Source organism: Leuresthes tenuis, unplaced genomic scaffold (assembly GCF_036924035.1).
Source record: "Leuresthes tenuis unplaced genomic scaffold, fLeuTen1.0.hap1 SCAF_4, whole genome shotgun sequence".
In the NCBI taxonomy this organism is placed as follows: Eukaryota; Metazoa; Chordata; class Actinopteri; order Atheriniformes; family Atherinopsidae; genus Leuresthes; species Leuresthes tenuis.
Genome location: NW_027325358.1, coordinates 22,026,633 through 22,041,752, shown reverse-complemented (window position 1 = coordinate 22,041,752; position 15,120 = coordinate 22,026,633). Strand labels below are relative to the sequence as shown.

The window sequence follows — 15,120 nt, the reverse complement described above, 5'->3', positions numbered from 1 at the left end:
TAGCTCGTAGAACTACCTTTAACATTAACGACACAAAGTTATCTTTTTCTGTATAATGTAATCAGTCTCTCTCATTATCATGAAGGAATTTTGGCCCACTCTTTTTTTAAGTGTTGCTTTAGTTCATTGAGGCTTGTAGACATTTGCTTATGCACAGCTCTCTTAAGGTCCTGCCACAATATTTCAATTAGGTTAAGGTCTGGACTTTGACTGGGCCATTGCAACACCTCGATTCTTTTCTTTTTCAGCTTTATGACACAGATTTACTGCTGTGCTTCACATCATTGTCGTGTGATTTAGCGGATATGTTGTGTTTAGTGTACACAGATGGGAATATGGCATTATAACTTCCCAGATTGATGGGCAGCAACAACTGCTAATCTAAGAACATTGCTGGCGTACTCCCTCCTGAGCAGTAGAGGATACTATACTGATTAAACATAGCAGCGCATGCTTTATGTTTTTCAATAATGTCAAACAGAGACAGTTTCTCTTCAATCAGTATTATGAGCTTGTTCTGGAAAAACTAAGCAGAGAAATCAGGATGACAAGTGAGAAGAGATATAGTGCGGCACGTATAGTCAGCCATTCATTTTCTGCTGTCATTGCCCCCTCCCTTCTTGTGCACTCATTTGTTTCACTGATCAGCCAATCAGAGTAAACTCTGATTGCTGATTCTGTAAGTTGAATCAGCTTTAAGAAAGATTATGACGGAGTCTGACAGTGACAACGGGAGCGTCACCTAAAATACAAGAGACAGACATTCACAGATGCTCTGAACGTGCCAGCTGGCTGACTGTTGGCTTGGTGCATAGGGCTCCGAATAGAAGTGGTCAGACTTGCTGATGTTCAGTCAATCAAGCACATTTTGTTAGCAACACCAGGCTGCTCCTTACTTTCTTAAATTCAATGGAAGCGGTATGGGTGTTTTTGTGAAATGAATAATGACTTAGTGAAATACAGTATGTCAAAGGTCACCGCTCACATCTGGTAAAGTTTTGTTTAAGAAAAAAAGAAGAAACAAAAACAGGCTTTAAATCTTTAAACACCAGTAACAACACTGAGACTCTGAGAAGTAAAAATGGTGACTAAGTAGGAAATGGGACAGACATTATGAAGCTAGTTATTCCCAAGGGTCACCACCTCCCTAATATCAGGCAACCCCTCCTATTAAGGAGGCCACTGGGGGTGTTAAACTACATCCAGTTTCCTCGGTCTTCCTTTCCTCCACCTACGGCCATGGCAAATGAGGCTTGGAGTCCAGGTAAAAGGTCAAGCTTTAATCCTGCTGTTGGTCGGCCGCCCATCATTGTGTTCTGTATTCCCACTAGTTTATATTTAGATGTGCGAGGCACAGCATGGTACCTCAACTACAATCAAGCAGAAGAAGAAAAAGAAAAAAAAGTGTCTATTTTTGGATCCAGGAATGTGTCAAGTGTTGTGTTGACAAGCTCTAATACCAGCGAGATAGCGAACAACACAGATGTGACACACTCAATTGTTCACATTCTTATGTTGCGTAACTTGAAAAGCTGAAGTGCTGATGCCGGCCACCAGTGTCATGTGCTGCCAGCATCATTTATAAGTCCAAAGTCAGATATAAAATTCAACAAACATGTTGTTAGTCGCTGGGCTTATGCGTGTTCAAACAAAACAAAATAGCTGAAATGCAGCATGACCAAGATATTCATGCTGAGAACTTTGTATGAGTTCACACGAATGGACAATCCGTTTAAAGTGAGGCTGTGGATGAGTTTAGGTGGCAGGATCCACTTTGGATCTGGTTCTCAACAATTCAGAAGTGAAAAGCGTGTGGTTAAAATTTCAAACTCAAATTTCATATTATTTAAATTTTGTAGTTTAGATAATTAACATTTATCTTGGTTACTGAACTCTCTGCCACTGATGTGTCTATGACGACGTATTACAACACCACCACTGTATGACCATAAGTCATGGAACATACATGGTAAGGCAAGGAGAAAACAGACAGGTGAACAAATCCAAGAATGTAACAGTAAAATGTTTGTGTAAATTACGTACATTTCCTGTTTTGCAATTCATTGCATTTTAAGTTTATTTAAACAGGCTTTTGGCAGAAATATTTTAATATGTTGAAGCAATATAAGCCTGTGGTGTTCTGTGGTGTGGTGTCGTAAAACTGAATATAATCCATGTTAGTTTCAGCTTTGGCTAAATGCTCTCTATTTCCAAATGTAGAAGCAAACATAAGAGACACTCGAAGTCTAATGTGATCTAGACACAGACTAAACTTTTACTTCTTAACCTTAAGATCACTGAATCCTATAAACAGTCCTAACAGTTCCTCTATCCTGTTCAAATAAGGAGCAGTGGAGATGTAACCATGCCTCATGGTTTGGATGTGCTATAAGAGTAACAAAGAAGAAAAAAAACGTTGGTTAACTGTTAAAGACCAAGAGCAAATTTAGAACAGTAGTTATTTTAACTGTGGGAGGCAGCAAAGGCCTTTGAGGCTTTAACACAGTGCAGTCAGTAAAACTACCAGGTAAATGTGCTTAAAGATTAGATACAAAAGAAACTCTGCAGTCCATCAACCACAAAGGAGAACATTTGGAAATAATGTGAACGTCTCTTTGTTCTCTTGCTTCTTCATCTTTCCCTTGTTGTGTTTTCACTCACACAAGGTAAACCTGTCAACTTCCTGGTGAAGAGGATGTGAGGTCACAGAAGTAAACAAGCTGTCTCTGAAGATAAGCACACAGTGAACACTAATAAAAGCCCACTAAAGGGACACTAGACTCAGGAATGAATACACTTCTCCAACCACATCACACCGTGACAAACTTGCATTTCCACCTGTTCTCAAACCCATGCTTCTTGATGTTTCCACTTTTTCAAACTGTCGACTCTGTATCTTTTTTTATAACTTGAACTCTCGTGATTCTTCAAAGCAGATTGAAGAAGCTGAGAACACACGTATTCCATCTATGCCATTTGTGGCTATACTGTGTGATTAGATCATTTAGAATCCAATGCAAGTTTATCAAAATAAGAATTTGGAAAAAAAAATCCTGTTGTCTCAAGGTGTCTCATAATTCCACAACTTGTTTTGTGCTGTCTTTACCTCAATCTTCATTATTCTTCTTAACCACACCAAACAAGTCACACAAACTCAATGTATGACTGTCCTTATCACCTTTAGATTGCATGAAATTGGCCATTTCTTGTCACTCCAGTGTAGTTGTGCACAGAAGCTGCAGCTTAGAAGCAGTGGACACAGGAAAGCCATTTAAAGTGACTACTTGTTAAGGTATATGCAGCACCACTGGGAGGTCGTCCACTGTTTCATTACAGAGCGACCGCTGTGGAAACTTCTTGTTAATCACTGATGTGCTTCGGTTGAAACTGTGATAGTAGAATTAACCATGAATGAGCTGTCTTTCATGGTAGCGTGGCAGGAGCCTTCAGGGCATGCCGTATGATGTAACACTGTCACAAATGTGTCATTCCCAGGGGCTTAAACGGTGGAGATACACAGCGGGCTTTGAAGTGTCACAATGAACACAGGCTTTGTGTTTCCCAAAAACTCCCATCACATCCCCATGCCCCCTCCAGTGTAATGGGTTCCATCACAAAGACACAGAGATGGAGCTTACATAACTCGCTTACAAGAAGTCACATTGATTTAAATGAAGAAAAATTACCAAGAATGTGTGACCCTTTGAAGTTGGCACCGTGCATTTTTCAGAGGAAAAATGAGAGAATGAAAGAGAGAAAAAAAGAAAAAATTTTTTAGCTCGGGCCTTTTGCCAAAAGATAGAATTCAAGTGTGCATATAAGACACACACACACACACACACACACACGTACAGGAACACACACGGACCTTTTGCACACTTCCCATGAAACATTTTTTAGACACTGGCAGTAATTAGAGGGGAAGACAGAGCGACCGAGTGAGTGAGGACTCCCATCGGGCTTCGAGGCAGCAGGGGGTAATATGAAAGCCTTGTCCCCACATCGAACCACCTCTGGTAAACAATACCAGCGGACTGACGACAGAGGGGGGTGTTTAATGAACATTGCACCCCTGCTGTCTGTCTGAAAGTATGTCTGTCCATCCATAGCTCCCTGATGGCTGTGTGCATTATCAGCAGACTGCTGACAGAGTGGCCTCTGTCTGATATATAAAGCATATCCCAGCTGCAAGAAGTGGGGTACACCCTGAACTGGGAGACAAATGAGACATACAACCATACACAATCTCTTCCTGGGTAAATTTAGAATCACCACTTAACCTAACATGCATGTTCATGGACTGCAGGAGGAGCTGGCATTGTGCATGAAGCGAGAACCAACGGATACATGGGGAGAGTTTAACCTGGAACCTTTTTACTCAGAGTGGTTATCACCGCACCATTGTGCAGCCGTAATGCAGCATTTTCCTGCATAAAAACATGATCTGACTTTTTCCTATGTCACCCTTTTGATAAATGACTTTCCAGAAACTAGCAGGGGATTTTTCTGTCCAACACACTGGTGGGTAATAGGTTCCAGGTCCTTTTATGTTTAAATTTAATCAGATCTTTGTAGTTCATCTGTTATTTTTCTTCTCCATGGACAAAATGGAACCCTGTGGACTAAACATTTAATTATCTGATGGCTATATCTCAAAGGTTAAGCGAATTGAACAGTATCGTATCCACCTGGAAGGCATTTAGATATTTTACACATTGTAGGGATTTCCTAATCATAACTTCAGGGATTTTACTGGACTACTGGAGAAGTTAAACGAAAAAATAGGGCAAAAGGTAAATAAGGGAAAGGTTAAAAAGTTTTGGGCCCCAGACTCGACATCCAGTCTGGCTCTTATCTTGGAAAGGCAACAAGCCTGATGGTTTAAAAGATGAGCATAGGGTCTTATCTCTGCTAGCATTCAGTGTCTCTAACAGAACCAGACTTGGCCTCTTCCACCCAAACACTGTCTACTTCTGCTCTTAGTCCTCTTTGGCCCCTTGTTGTGAACACAGACAAGGTTATCAATTACAAATTTGCCCCAGAACCGCTTCACATGACACCAGGTGAGGTCCAGGCCATATCAACTGCAGACAGTTTTTTTTTTTTTATCTCCCAGAGACAAAAAAAAGGAGAAAAAAAAGGTTGATGCTATCACACAAGTCGAAAATCTCATCTCGTGAGTCATAAACTATAAACAAACTGCACACGTGAGAATGAGAAGCACAGCAAAAACTTACCTGCTTTTTCCCTCTCAGGAACCACCGAAGATGTCTGGGAAAGAGATGAGAAAAAGGAAAAGGTTATATTTGATGCTGTGCAATGATTTATACTTTTACTGTAAAACCTCTATATTTTTGGGAGGACTTAATTGAAAAGCAAATGTCCAACAACTTGCAAGAAAATGTAGAGAAACAGCAACATTTACTGTTTTGATGCTGTGAAAGCTTATTATCCACACAGTAATCCACACGGCTATCACCACATATTGCCCTCTTTTTAAAAAAAAGTTAATGGATGGCACAGACACATAAATATGCAACTTAAACAAATGGATACCAGGGAGTCTAAGATACCAGGAATGTGTTTGCATAGTTTTCTGATGTGCATACTCTTTAGTAAATGGTCATTGCAGATAATGAACCCACCAGAGACGTCTGAACAAATATCACATCATTAAAAGTCAGAGAACATAGCACAATTTCCTATGAGTCAATGTTGATTCAACTCTCACATAGGGTAGTCTGGAGAGACATTACGGATAAAATCACAACACATTTTGTAGCCATAGTTGATTCTCATCATACTGTGCACTTAATATGTCCTTCTTTGGTACTGTTGTGGGTTTTAAGAAATACTACTGCATCAACAGAGGGTGTGTAGTAAAAATAGAGCAGTTCTTTGTAATTTCAGGGGTAAAGTGTGTTTGAGCATGTGTGTGTGTATATGTGGAGGGCAGCAGTCAGTTGGAATGCAAAGGTCTTTCTTGCCACTGACATTTGACCTCAGGGTCCTTGGCTGATCTCCACACCCTGACTTGTTTTAATCCACACTCTCCTGAAAGAGATCCAACCAAGTAAGGATCATTCTTATAATGCACCTGCCCACATTTCGATCTGTGTTGGCGTGAATAAAAACGCTTGACCCTGAATTCTCTTTTAAGATAAATGCACTCCTTCGTGTTTGCCATTTGTTATGAATTTTTGTAAACCATGTTCTTCCTTATTAAGGCTGGCTGGGGAGGTATGCGATACTGTGGTGTGGTGGTGTGCTAGCACAGCGCAGCATCCTAGCAGTGTTTAAGATGTTGAGGCCTGTTAAGTCGAAGACATTCACTGTCACAGGAGATTCTGCACAGACAAGACCACGATGCTATCACCTCAATGGCATAGTTCAGAGGTTATGGAATTCATTTTTTCTGTTTTTCTATGACAAAAAGCCCGGCAAACAACCCGGGGTTAGCTCAATGAGTAGAAACAGGGACAAACAGCGTGTCTGGCTTTGGGTGGTTGGGAAAAAAAAAAGATTCTACCTACCATGCTATACATTTTTTATCTTTCTTGCCCTGTTCTCCATACCCTGCTATAGTAGACAGTAGACAGTAGACAGTAAAGAGAAACCACACCTCACTGATGAAATCCCTTTTTCTTTCTGTATTGCATGTTTCCCAAACAGAAAACTTGGCATCATCACAAGTCTATTGCCTAACTATAGACTGCATATAATTTTTTTAAAAATCAGGTGACGATCCTCACACATTTAAATAATATAAGTATCTAATCTGAAAAAGTCTTGCTGCCTTTAGAGATGTCTTGTTTGTTTTATTTTCTGCGAGTGATAAGGAGGACAGGATCTGATTACAAGATGATCGCGTTAATTCTATTATCATTCACTGTCACAATCAGATTGTACAGTCTGCATGTCACAGACAAACACGATGAACCGATTAAAAGCACTCATACATCAAGATAGCTCAGTTTTTTTTTCTTCGATGAAGTACCAAAACTATGAATCGCATGGTCTGCTAAGAAAGAATACCAAGGCTGCTAACAAACATCAGTTTATTTTTGCTCACATGTTATCTGATTGATGCTGCTTCGTTGTCTCGGTCTTGATCTGTTTGAGACCACAATTTCTAAATCTCTGAGAATCCCTGGGAAAACCATTAAATCCATCTTTAGAAAATAGAGATAATAGAGCTCCATAAAAAAACCTGCAAAGAAAGAGCAGACCACCAAAACTCATGAACTAGACAAGAAGGGACCGCTTAAGAGTCACCTTAAGCTGTACAAAGCTGGACTTTATGGAAGATTAGCCAGAAAAAAGCCACAGCTTACAGGAAAAGAAAAAAAATGAAAGAAAACTAAAAAACATGACAGCATCTGGGAAACTGCAAATATGTGGAAGAAGATCCTCTGGTCGGAGGAGACAAAAACTGAACTTTTAGGCCATTAAGTAAATGTGTGACAATGTGTTGCTCAAGCCTAATGGCTCTCATCATCGCCATCCCAACACCATTCCCAAAGTGAAGCATGATGGTGGCAGAATCATGCTGTTGGGATGTCTGTCACCAACAGTGATTGGGAAATTGGGCAGAATTGAAGACATGATAGATTCTGCTGAATAAAGGAAAATTCTTGATGGAAATCTGTTTTTGTCTTCCAGATAATTGAGAATTCAACCTTTTTGCATGACAATTACTGCTAAAACATCGTTCAAGGCTTTCAAGTGAACACATATGTTAAATGTGCCAGAATGTCTCATCGTAAATTGTTTAAAGACTTAGTACACCTGCAGAGACCATTCAGCATGAAGGAGCCTCAACAGTTGTGTCGTAAGGAATTAGCAAAAATTCTGGTGACTAGAAGTGATAAACTATAGAGACAAGAAGGGCTATACAAAGTGTCGGCCAAAATATATTACACTGTCAAAGTGAAATGGGGGTCAATACCTCCTGTCACTGGGGAGTGTTGCTGCCATGTTGAGGTGTGCTTAGTCCACCACCATGTTTAGGTAGATTGTTCATGTCAAAGCCACATCAAAATGAAGGCCATCATGAACAAGTGGTCAATAGTTCAATGTTGTGTCTGACTGGCGTTTCTCAATTGAATGCTACAAGCCAGGCTTCAAGTAAATGTGCTATTTCATACAATAATTAGCATTTGCAAAAAAATACAAGTATTCCACTTCTTTGAGAAATGGCTTTTAACATTAATAATGGACTAGTGCAGGTTTTGGTCCTCAGCAGACCTGGTATTAGAGTGGCCTCAACTGAATAGCACTATAACACTAGTTTTATCATGTGGTTCTACTGCAATGCATTATATTCCAGCCACAGTATGTTGTATTCAAGCAATGTAGCATCAGTTCATGCCTGGAACTAAGCTTTCTTACTTAATATTGGTGTCTAGAAACTTATATTATATATTATATAAACTTATATTAACAATATGTATTTTGAGTTTCATCAACAGCACAATTAAGACAGATTGACGTTGAATATTGGAATCATTATGGGACGTCTGTGTGTCTGCTCTCCTTAGCACAGAAGGCATTTTGTTGAGCGTAGTTCACCTTTGCCACTGCGTGAACACCACACCACAGGTTCCAATCTATGACCCATGAAGTCACTTACACAGTGTAAATCTCACCTCCATACAATGCCGTTTCCCCTCATGACAGCAATTACAGATTAAGAAATGGTAGTGAGGAACTGCATAAAATAACAAGAATGTGAATGAATGGGTCCCAGTGAGTACCAGTGTTTTCTTAGCACCACAGTCACATATTTTCTTGATGTTTGAATCCCCCTTGGCATGCCACAGTGCAGGTTGTCACAGTGTGGGGTTGTCCATGCCGTGTCAAGTGTACACAGGGGACCTGTAGGCTGCGGAGCAGTGTCAGCTGCCTCATTTACTTCCACTAATTTAATGGAAAGGGCTGGTATTGGGGCACAGGGGGTATGGTATGTGTTTGACTAACACGTTTGTGTTGAGGCCTGCAATCATTTGAGCCTGAACGATTAGCCACCATCTGGTCATTATTGTCATTACTCAGGCCTGCAGTTTAGTAAAGTAGATTTTCCCACAAATCATCCTGTTTAAGTACAGATATTTCAACAATTTCAGAAGAAAACTTAATATCTTCCCCAGAAAACACAAAAGACATTTTCTCAAAATGCAAACATACAATTTTTTATCTTTGAAAACTTTGGGACTTCCCTAAAATTTACAATATTGTTTTGATGGTTTGAACAAAGTAAATGGACAAAACTTTACTTACAAAGTAAATGGAGTTTTTTCCGAGCTGGGGTCCACTGCAAGCTTACTAACTTTTAAATCAGAGATTATTTAACTACCACATTCAATCGCAGTTGTTTTTTTGATGTGATGCTACATAAATGTGGGTAATTGTTTAGGGGAAACAAAAGTACTGACATCCAGTACCTTGCCTCAGGGGACCACCATAATATCTTCTCAGAAATGGACCCTTTATTGTTTGTGGCTGTATGCACATGCTTTTCTTTGTGATTTAGACAAAGATGTTAAGCAAGCCAATGGCATGTGTGTTGCACAACAAACCCAAGAAGTCCACCAAGCCAGTTTCAACCTCATCCCCACCCCCCCTATTCGGCATTGCTGCTGCAGTATGTGTGTGTCAGTGTGTATGTGTGACCACCCATGGTCTGTGCTGGCCAAGGATTAGGGGGCTTAGGCTAACCCAAACTTTTTTCTCCACCACTTAGTGCAAATGGCTAAATTGGTGCAGATGGCTTATGGTCAGTTAAGCTAGGGTCTCCTGCACAAGACGTATAAGGTAACAGTGTATGAGTGGAAGGAGGAGAGACATGTGTGAGTGTATATGCACTGCTGACCAGAACCCTTGGAGATGTTATCTGGAGCTAATTTTTGTTTTTTGACCGACATGAGCGTGCTCTTTCTGCTCTGCTATAACAAAGGAATGTCTTCTCCATGCTCTGTCAACCCATGACTGCACGTGTGAGAAACAAACGTGGGAAAACAATTTCATTTTAGCCTTCTTCTTGAGTAAAACTTTAACCCCCATGTCATCAAGCCTGCATGCTTTCTCCTTTCCATCCACATTTTAATAGTCTCCATATGTCACACTTGAAGTGCGTCAACAGGAAGTGATGTAATGACTTAATGTAATGGTGCATTGGAGCATTTCCTGCAGAAAAGTTTATTAGTGTCCAGATGTTGGATTTCATTTTAAAAGAAAACTATTCCTAACCCTCTGTAAAGACCTAATACCACTGGTACCACTGTAAAACTGATAGCAGGCAGTTGTGTTAGGAGTTCAAACTTTATACTATACAAACTTTGGACTCATTCACGTACACACATATTACGACTGTCAACTGAGACCTTATTCCCTCACTCCACCTTGAGTCATGAGTTATGGTCTGTATGGAGTGATGTCAACTGAAAGAGAGTGAGACGAGGAGAGATGTGCGCACACACATACACACATTTGTAGTTGTTTACATGAGTAAGCCAAACCAAGGGGCTTCTTGTTCAGTGTCTGGGGGGATTTAGAGCTTGAGTCCTGGAGCATAAACCATGAACTGTTGACTGGCCTTTGGAATTTGTCACTAGACAAAACAGTAATTCTTAACTTTTCTGACCAGAAGACACAAGACATCATGACCAGACTCCCTTTCTAAAGAAGTTTTTTTTAGTCAGTAGTAAGTGGTCATGCTTGTTCATATGTAAAAACAAATCAAATGAGATTGAATCCAGCCAAAGTTTGTCTGAATGACCGCTGTGAGCGGGATTTAGTGGTTCCAACTTTGGACCAAAAAGATATTTGCTTGCTTTTGTCCTTTTACAATTACATTACAAAAGCACTTAATGCACTGTTTGAGATAAAGATTCCTAAAAGTTAACAAAATATATGCATGTCATCTAATATGAAATACAATGATACAATGAGGGGGTGCCACTTGTTACATATCTTGTGTTGTTGTATTGAGACTGAAATTTTGTGTTACACGAACAAACAAAGTTTATGTACAGGTTAAAGGTAAAGATCACAGTTAATAGACCCTCAAAATAAGCAGGATTAGAAAGCTAACAAGTACCCGACAAATTAAGAGCAATACCGTGAGGATTCTTGGATATAAATCTAAATTGAGTCAAGGAAATGGAACTTATGACACAGAGGAAAAGCAGTGTGATGTGAATGCATTGTGAAATAGGACTAATAACTCCACCAAAGGCATGTTTGAACACAGAAGATATATTGATGTAACGCTCCCCTCTTTCCTCTGTTCTCTCCAAATAATTTAAGTCAAAGAACAGTATTTTGACATTAACATCGCAAAAACTAACTTAATCAATCAGTTAATCTGGTTATTCAGACAACAACAGGGTATAGCTTTCTTGATTGTGTTGCCAAGCAGTTACACAAATAGTCTTAAGAAACGACTTCCTCACAACATCCATCAAGAGACTAAATGTGTCACCTGTTTCTGCTCACCAGGGTGAATTTGTATCTTACAGACCAGAGATAATAGGGATAAGCTTAGGTTCCCAACTGCAACAACAATGCTGGCCTGTGGATTAGCTGCTGACATTTGGGGGAGAAAGCAGAAAGTGGGTTAACAAGAGGGATTAGACTGTCCTCTATAAAAAAAAAACAGTGGTGGCCCAATGGCAGCAGTGTGGCAGAAGCACAGCTTGCTGACTTATCCAGGGGGACCAGTCGGAGACATGCTGGGTTACAGTTTTAAAACATTTACAAAAATATGCTCTTTAGATGGTGAGGCATTTAGCCAAACAAGGTCAGCAGAGCCTCGGATGCTAAATGTAACTCTGGAAAGGTCATATTTCAAAGGCCAAAACAAGATATCTATCGAGAAAAAAAACACCCTCAATGAGATCACATTCTTTCCTTGCAGCATCAAAAACTAAGAGTGAAGATGATTAGCTGATCACTCAAATGCATCTTTGCTGAGGTAATGTAACTTCAAGGCACACAGGAAAGGAAAACAAAAAAATCTGAACACATACTCGGGTTTAGAATCCCAATTAAAACGCACAAGCACGTGCCAGAATAAGTGTTCCTGTAACTAGTTATCGCTTTATGGTTCATTCATCTGCACGTTGTCTGTGCATCTGAGAGTAAATTTAGTTTGTTGTTCCCTCTGTGATTTATGACACTTCATAATCAACAGGCTGCAGGGGTGTTTCCAGATGCTTGTATTTTCCAGTCAGCCTTAAGATTTACTGTCAACAAGTCATCATCCTGCAACTATCTCTTTGCGTAACAGATACAGTTTTCACTTGATGGACTCAGTGCTTGATGGACCATTAATACTGTGAGTGTACAGCAAAACTAACTTTTTATGTTGCATGAAAAAGCACCATTCATTGCAAAATAAAAAAAAATAGAAGAAAAACCACAAATACATTCTTTTTTAAAAGGTACGACAGCCACATGAAGGTAATAAATCATATGGTGATTAAGTTGATGTGATTTAGATTCCGTGCCATAAAAATGGAGCTGAAAATGAGCGCTGGCTGGAAACATAAAGATTTATGTGATATTTGAAAACAGAAATGTCTTTGTGTGAACTAATTAAGAGTATCATAGCTCAAATCCATTTGACAAAATGTTCAGTATGCAAACTGAGTCAGACTGACACGTGTGGAATAAGGGCATGTTTTTGGCTGCATTATTTGCATTTCTTTTTTTCAATACTGATTTCTGATAATAACTGTGGAAGAAAGAGAAACGTACAAACTCTGTATATCTTTCTTTTGTCTGTTGGAGTGCATTATACAACAACATAGCCTTGAGTTGGCAGGAAAAACAAGATTTCCTTGTGGGGGTTGAGAAGAAGTTCATTTTCCTCATCCTGTTCCAAACATAAGCCTTTTCTTTTTTCTGATTCCTTTTTTTGTAAGCCACAGTGGGTCTGTGTTTGTCTCCTTGTTACAGCTGTGCTCAGCAGAGGAGTGACCTTGGGGACAATGACACAACACAAAGCAGCCAGCGGGGCCATGACCAGAGCCCCTATGAGCAGTTCTAGTCAAACTGAATGGTGGTTGGTTTCACTGCTGAACGATTTTGGCTGTCTCCACTCTTTAAGCCAACTATGTGGGTGGAATGTAGGCAAACATAATTACGCCTGTTGCACACTGCGTTGACTGTAGACCAAGGACAGCAATGATGGAGCAAATGTAAAGGTAAAAAAGAAGCAAAGAAAGTTGCAAAATACTTTTTTTTCTTCTTAATCTGAGTGGGACATTGAGAAGGTGTGGTTTAGATGAAGGATGTTTGGGGGCTGTGAGGCTGCCAAAGCGGAACAAGGAGGAAGGACAGAGCAGAGATCTGCTGGTGACCTTAGCACGCAAACCACAGCACTTCTATTGTCCAGCTGACCACAGACAGATAAAGAGCTATGTTCATATATAACCCACTGACAGCGAATACAGTCTTTCTGTCACTGTGTAATAAAAATATCTCTCAATCAATCATCTCAATCAAAAAAATAAATAAATCACACACAGAAGTTGTGTTTTGAGTACTTCTGCCATGGAGACAGAGCAGAGATCCAAACACAGGGTTATAGGTTGCCCTGTTATGGAATGTTTACAAAAGCCGGATGGGATTACAGCTGGTATAAAGCAGCCCCTTTCCTGTCAACATATGCATGACATGTAAAACACCCCTGCGCTTAATTCAACAGCCAGCCATGTGCTTTGTTCAGCGGGTTCTTTGGCCCACTGGAAGATTATGTCTTCTATGATTACTGGTGGGAACAGTCAGTGCTTAAGGTGACTGATATGTTGTTTCCGACTGTAACAGTCAGAGGAAGATGGTCGGGGTCAGCAGTCTCCATCTGCCTCTATGGCTTGGCACATCCTTTGCGGTACTCTAAAAATAGTCTCACAACAAATTCCTGTCACTCTACGCATAGCTAAGTTTTATCGCTAAATTTTAAAGTAATACATAAATTAATTGGAAACATAAACGGCAGAATAACTGATGGGTAATAAATAGATTAAGGTGCAGTCATAAATGTACCATGCATCAAACTCAATGTAATCACACCAGTCTACAAAAAAATTAAAAGCCACCTGTTGCAACCCAACAATGCAAGCTAAACAACAGTGAAAGACACCTGCTATACTGAGCAAGTAATAAAATCCTGCCAACAAAAACACACTGCGTAAAGAATAGCAGTTCCAGCTCAAGAAGAAAGCACCTGCTGTGGCACAACATCCGCTAGATGTTACCCCCGCATTTGATGCAATAATAACAGCCACCTGCTGATGGCTAACAATAGCCACGAGCTAAGCTCGCCAGGGGCCAAGAATATAATCTTATGAACTCAATGCCTTATGTACACAGCGGGTGAAAGACAATATTCATGCCAAGTCGATATCCACTCATTGCAAACCTGCTCAGCTGCATATCACCACTGGACATTTATTGTGGTTACAAAGAGGGCAGAACAGTATGACAATGTGCTTTGTACAATCACACCACAGTGTCACACTCAGTGTCAGGAGGTGTCAAACGGACAGTAATGACACACATACCAGTCAACACTTACATAACCCAACACAAGACGGTAGGAATGCTAAATAACTGATAAACACTTCACCAATAAACAGGGTGTACAGATATATAAAATGTCAAAATACACACACGCACTTTCATGTCATTCTTCTACAGCTCCTCACAAGAAACGAGGTGAGACAACTACACTTCTTTCCCTTGAATTCCTACACAGATATGTTTCAAGCTATCGTAACGCTCAGATACTTACAGTATGAAAATGTCCAAAAGCACATTGCACTTAATCACGAGAAGCTGCTACATGGACTATGGACTTGGCTCATATGATCTTGGGTCTTGACACAGTCAATCCGTACAATTTAGTAATGACTGACTGAGCTGGGCCTAGTTTCTTACTAAAATCCAGATTTACTGACATTTCATATCAAAGCATGAACGACAACATAATCATTTCCTGAGATTTCTTCAGCTCATCCACTAATTGGTGTCAAATGTTACCCTCACAGCAACCATATGATCGACTTGAAAGTTCCCCGCTCCTTACAAATGCTACAAAGAGAGACTCAGACAGTC

At 40.0% G+C, this 15,120-nt stretch overlaps 1 protein-coding gene across 1 annotated transcript in view; it reads right to left on the bottom strand.

Moving 5' to 3' along the window:
* dlc1 (DLC1 Rho GTPase activating protein) overlaps window positions 1–15,120 on the bottom strand; it is an 80,641-nt gene that overhangs the window by 54,558 nt on the left and 10,963 nt on the right. Inside the window, exon 4 of the mRNA XM_072385088.1 lies at window positions 5,238–5,271. Within this exon, the coding sequence (XP_072241189.1) occupies window positions 5,238–5,271 (34 nt within the window). The remainder of the gene's footprint in view (window positions 1–5,237; window positions 5,272–15,120) is intronic.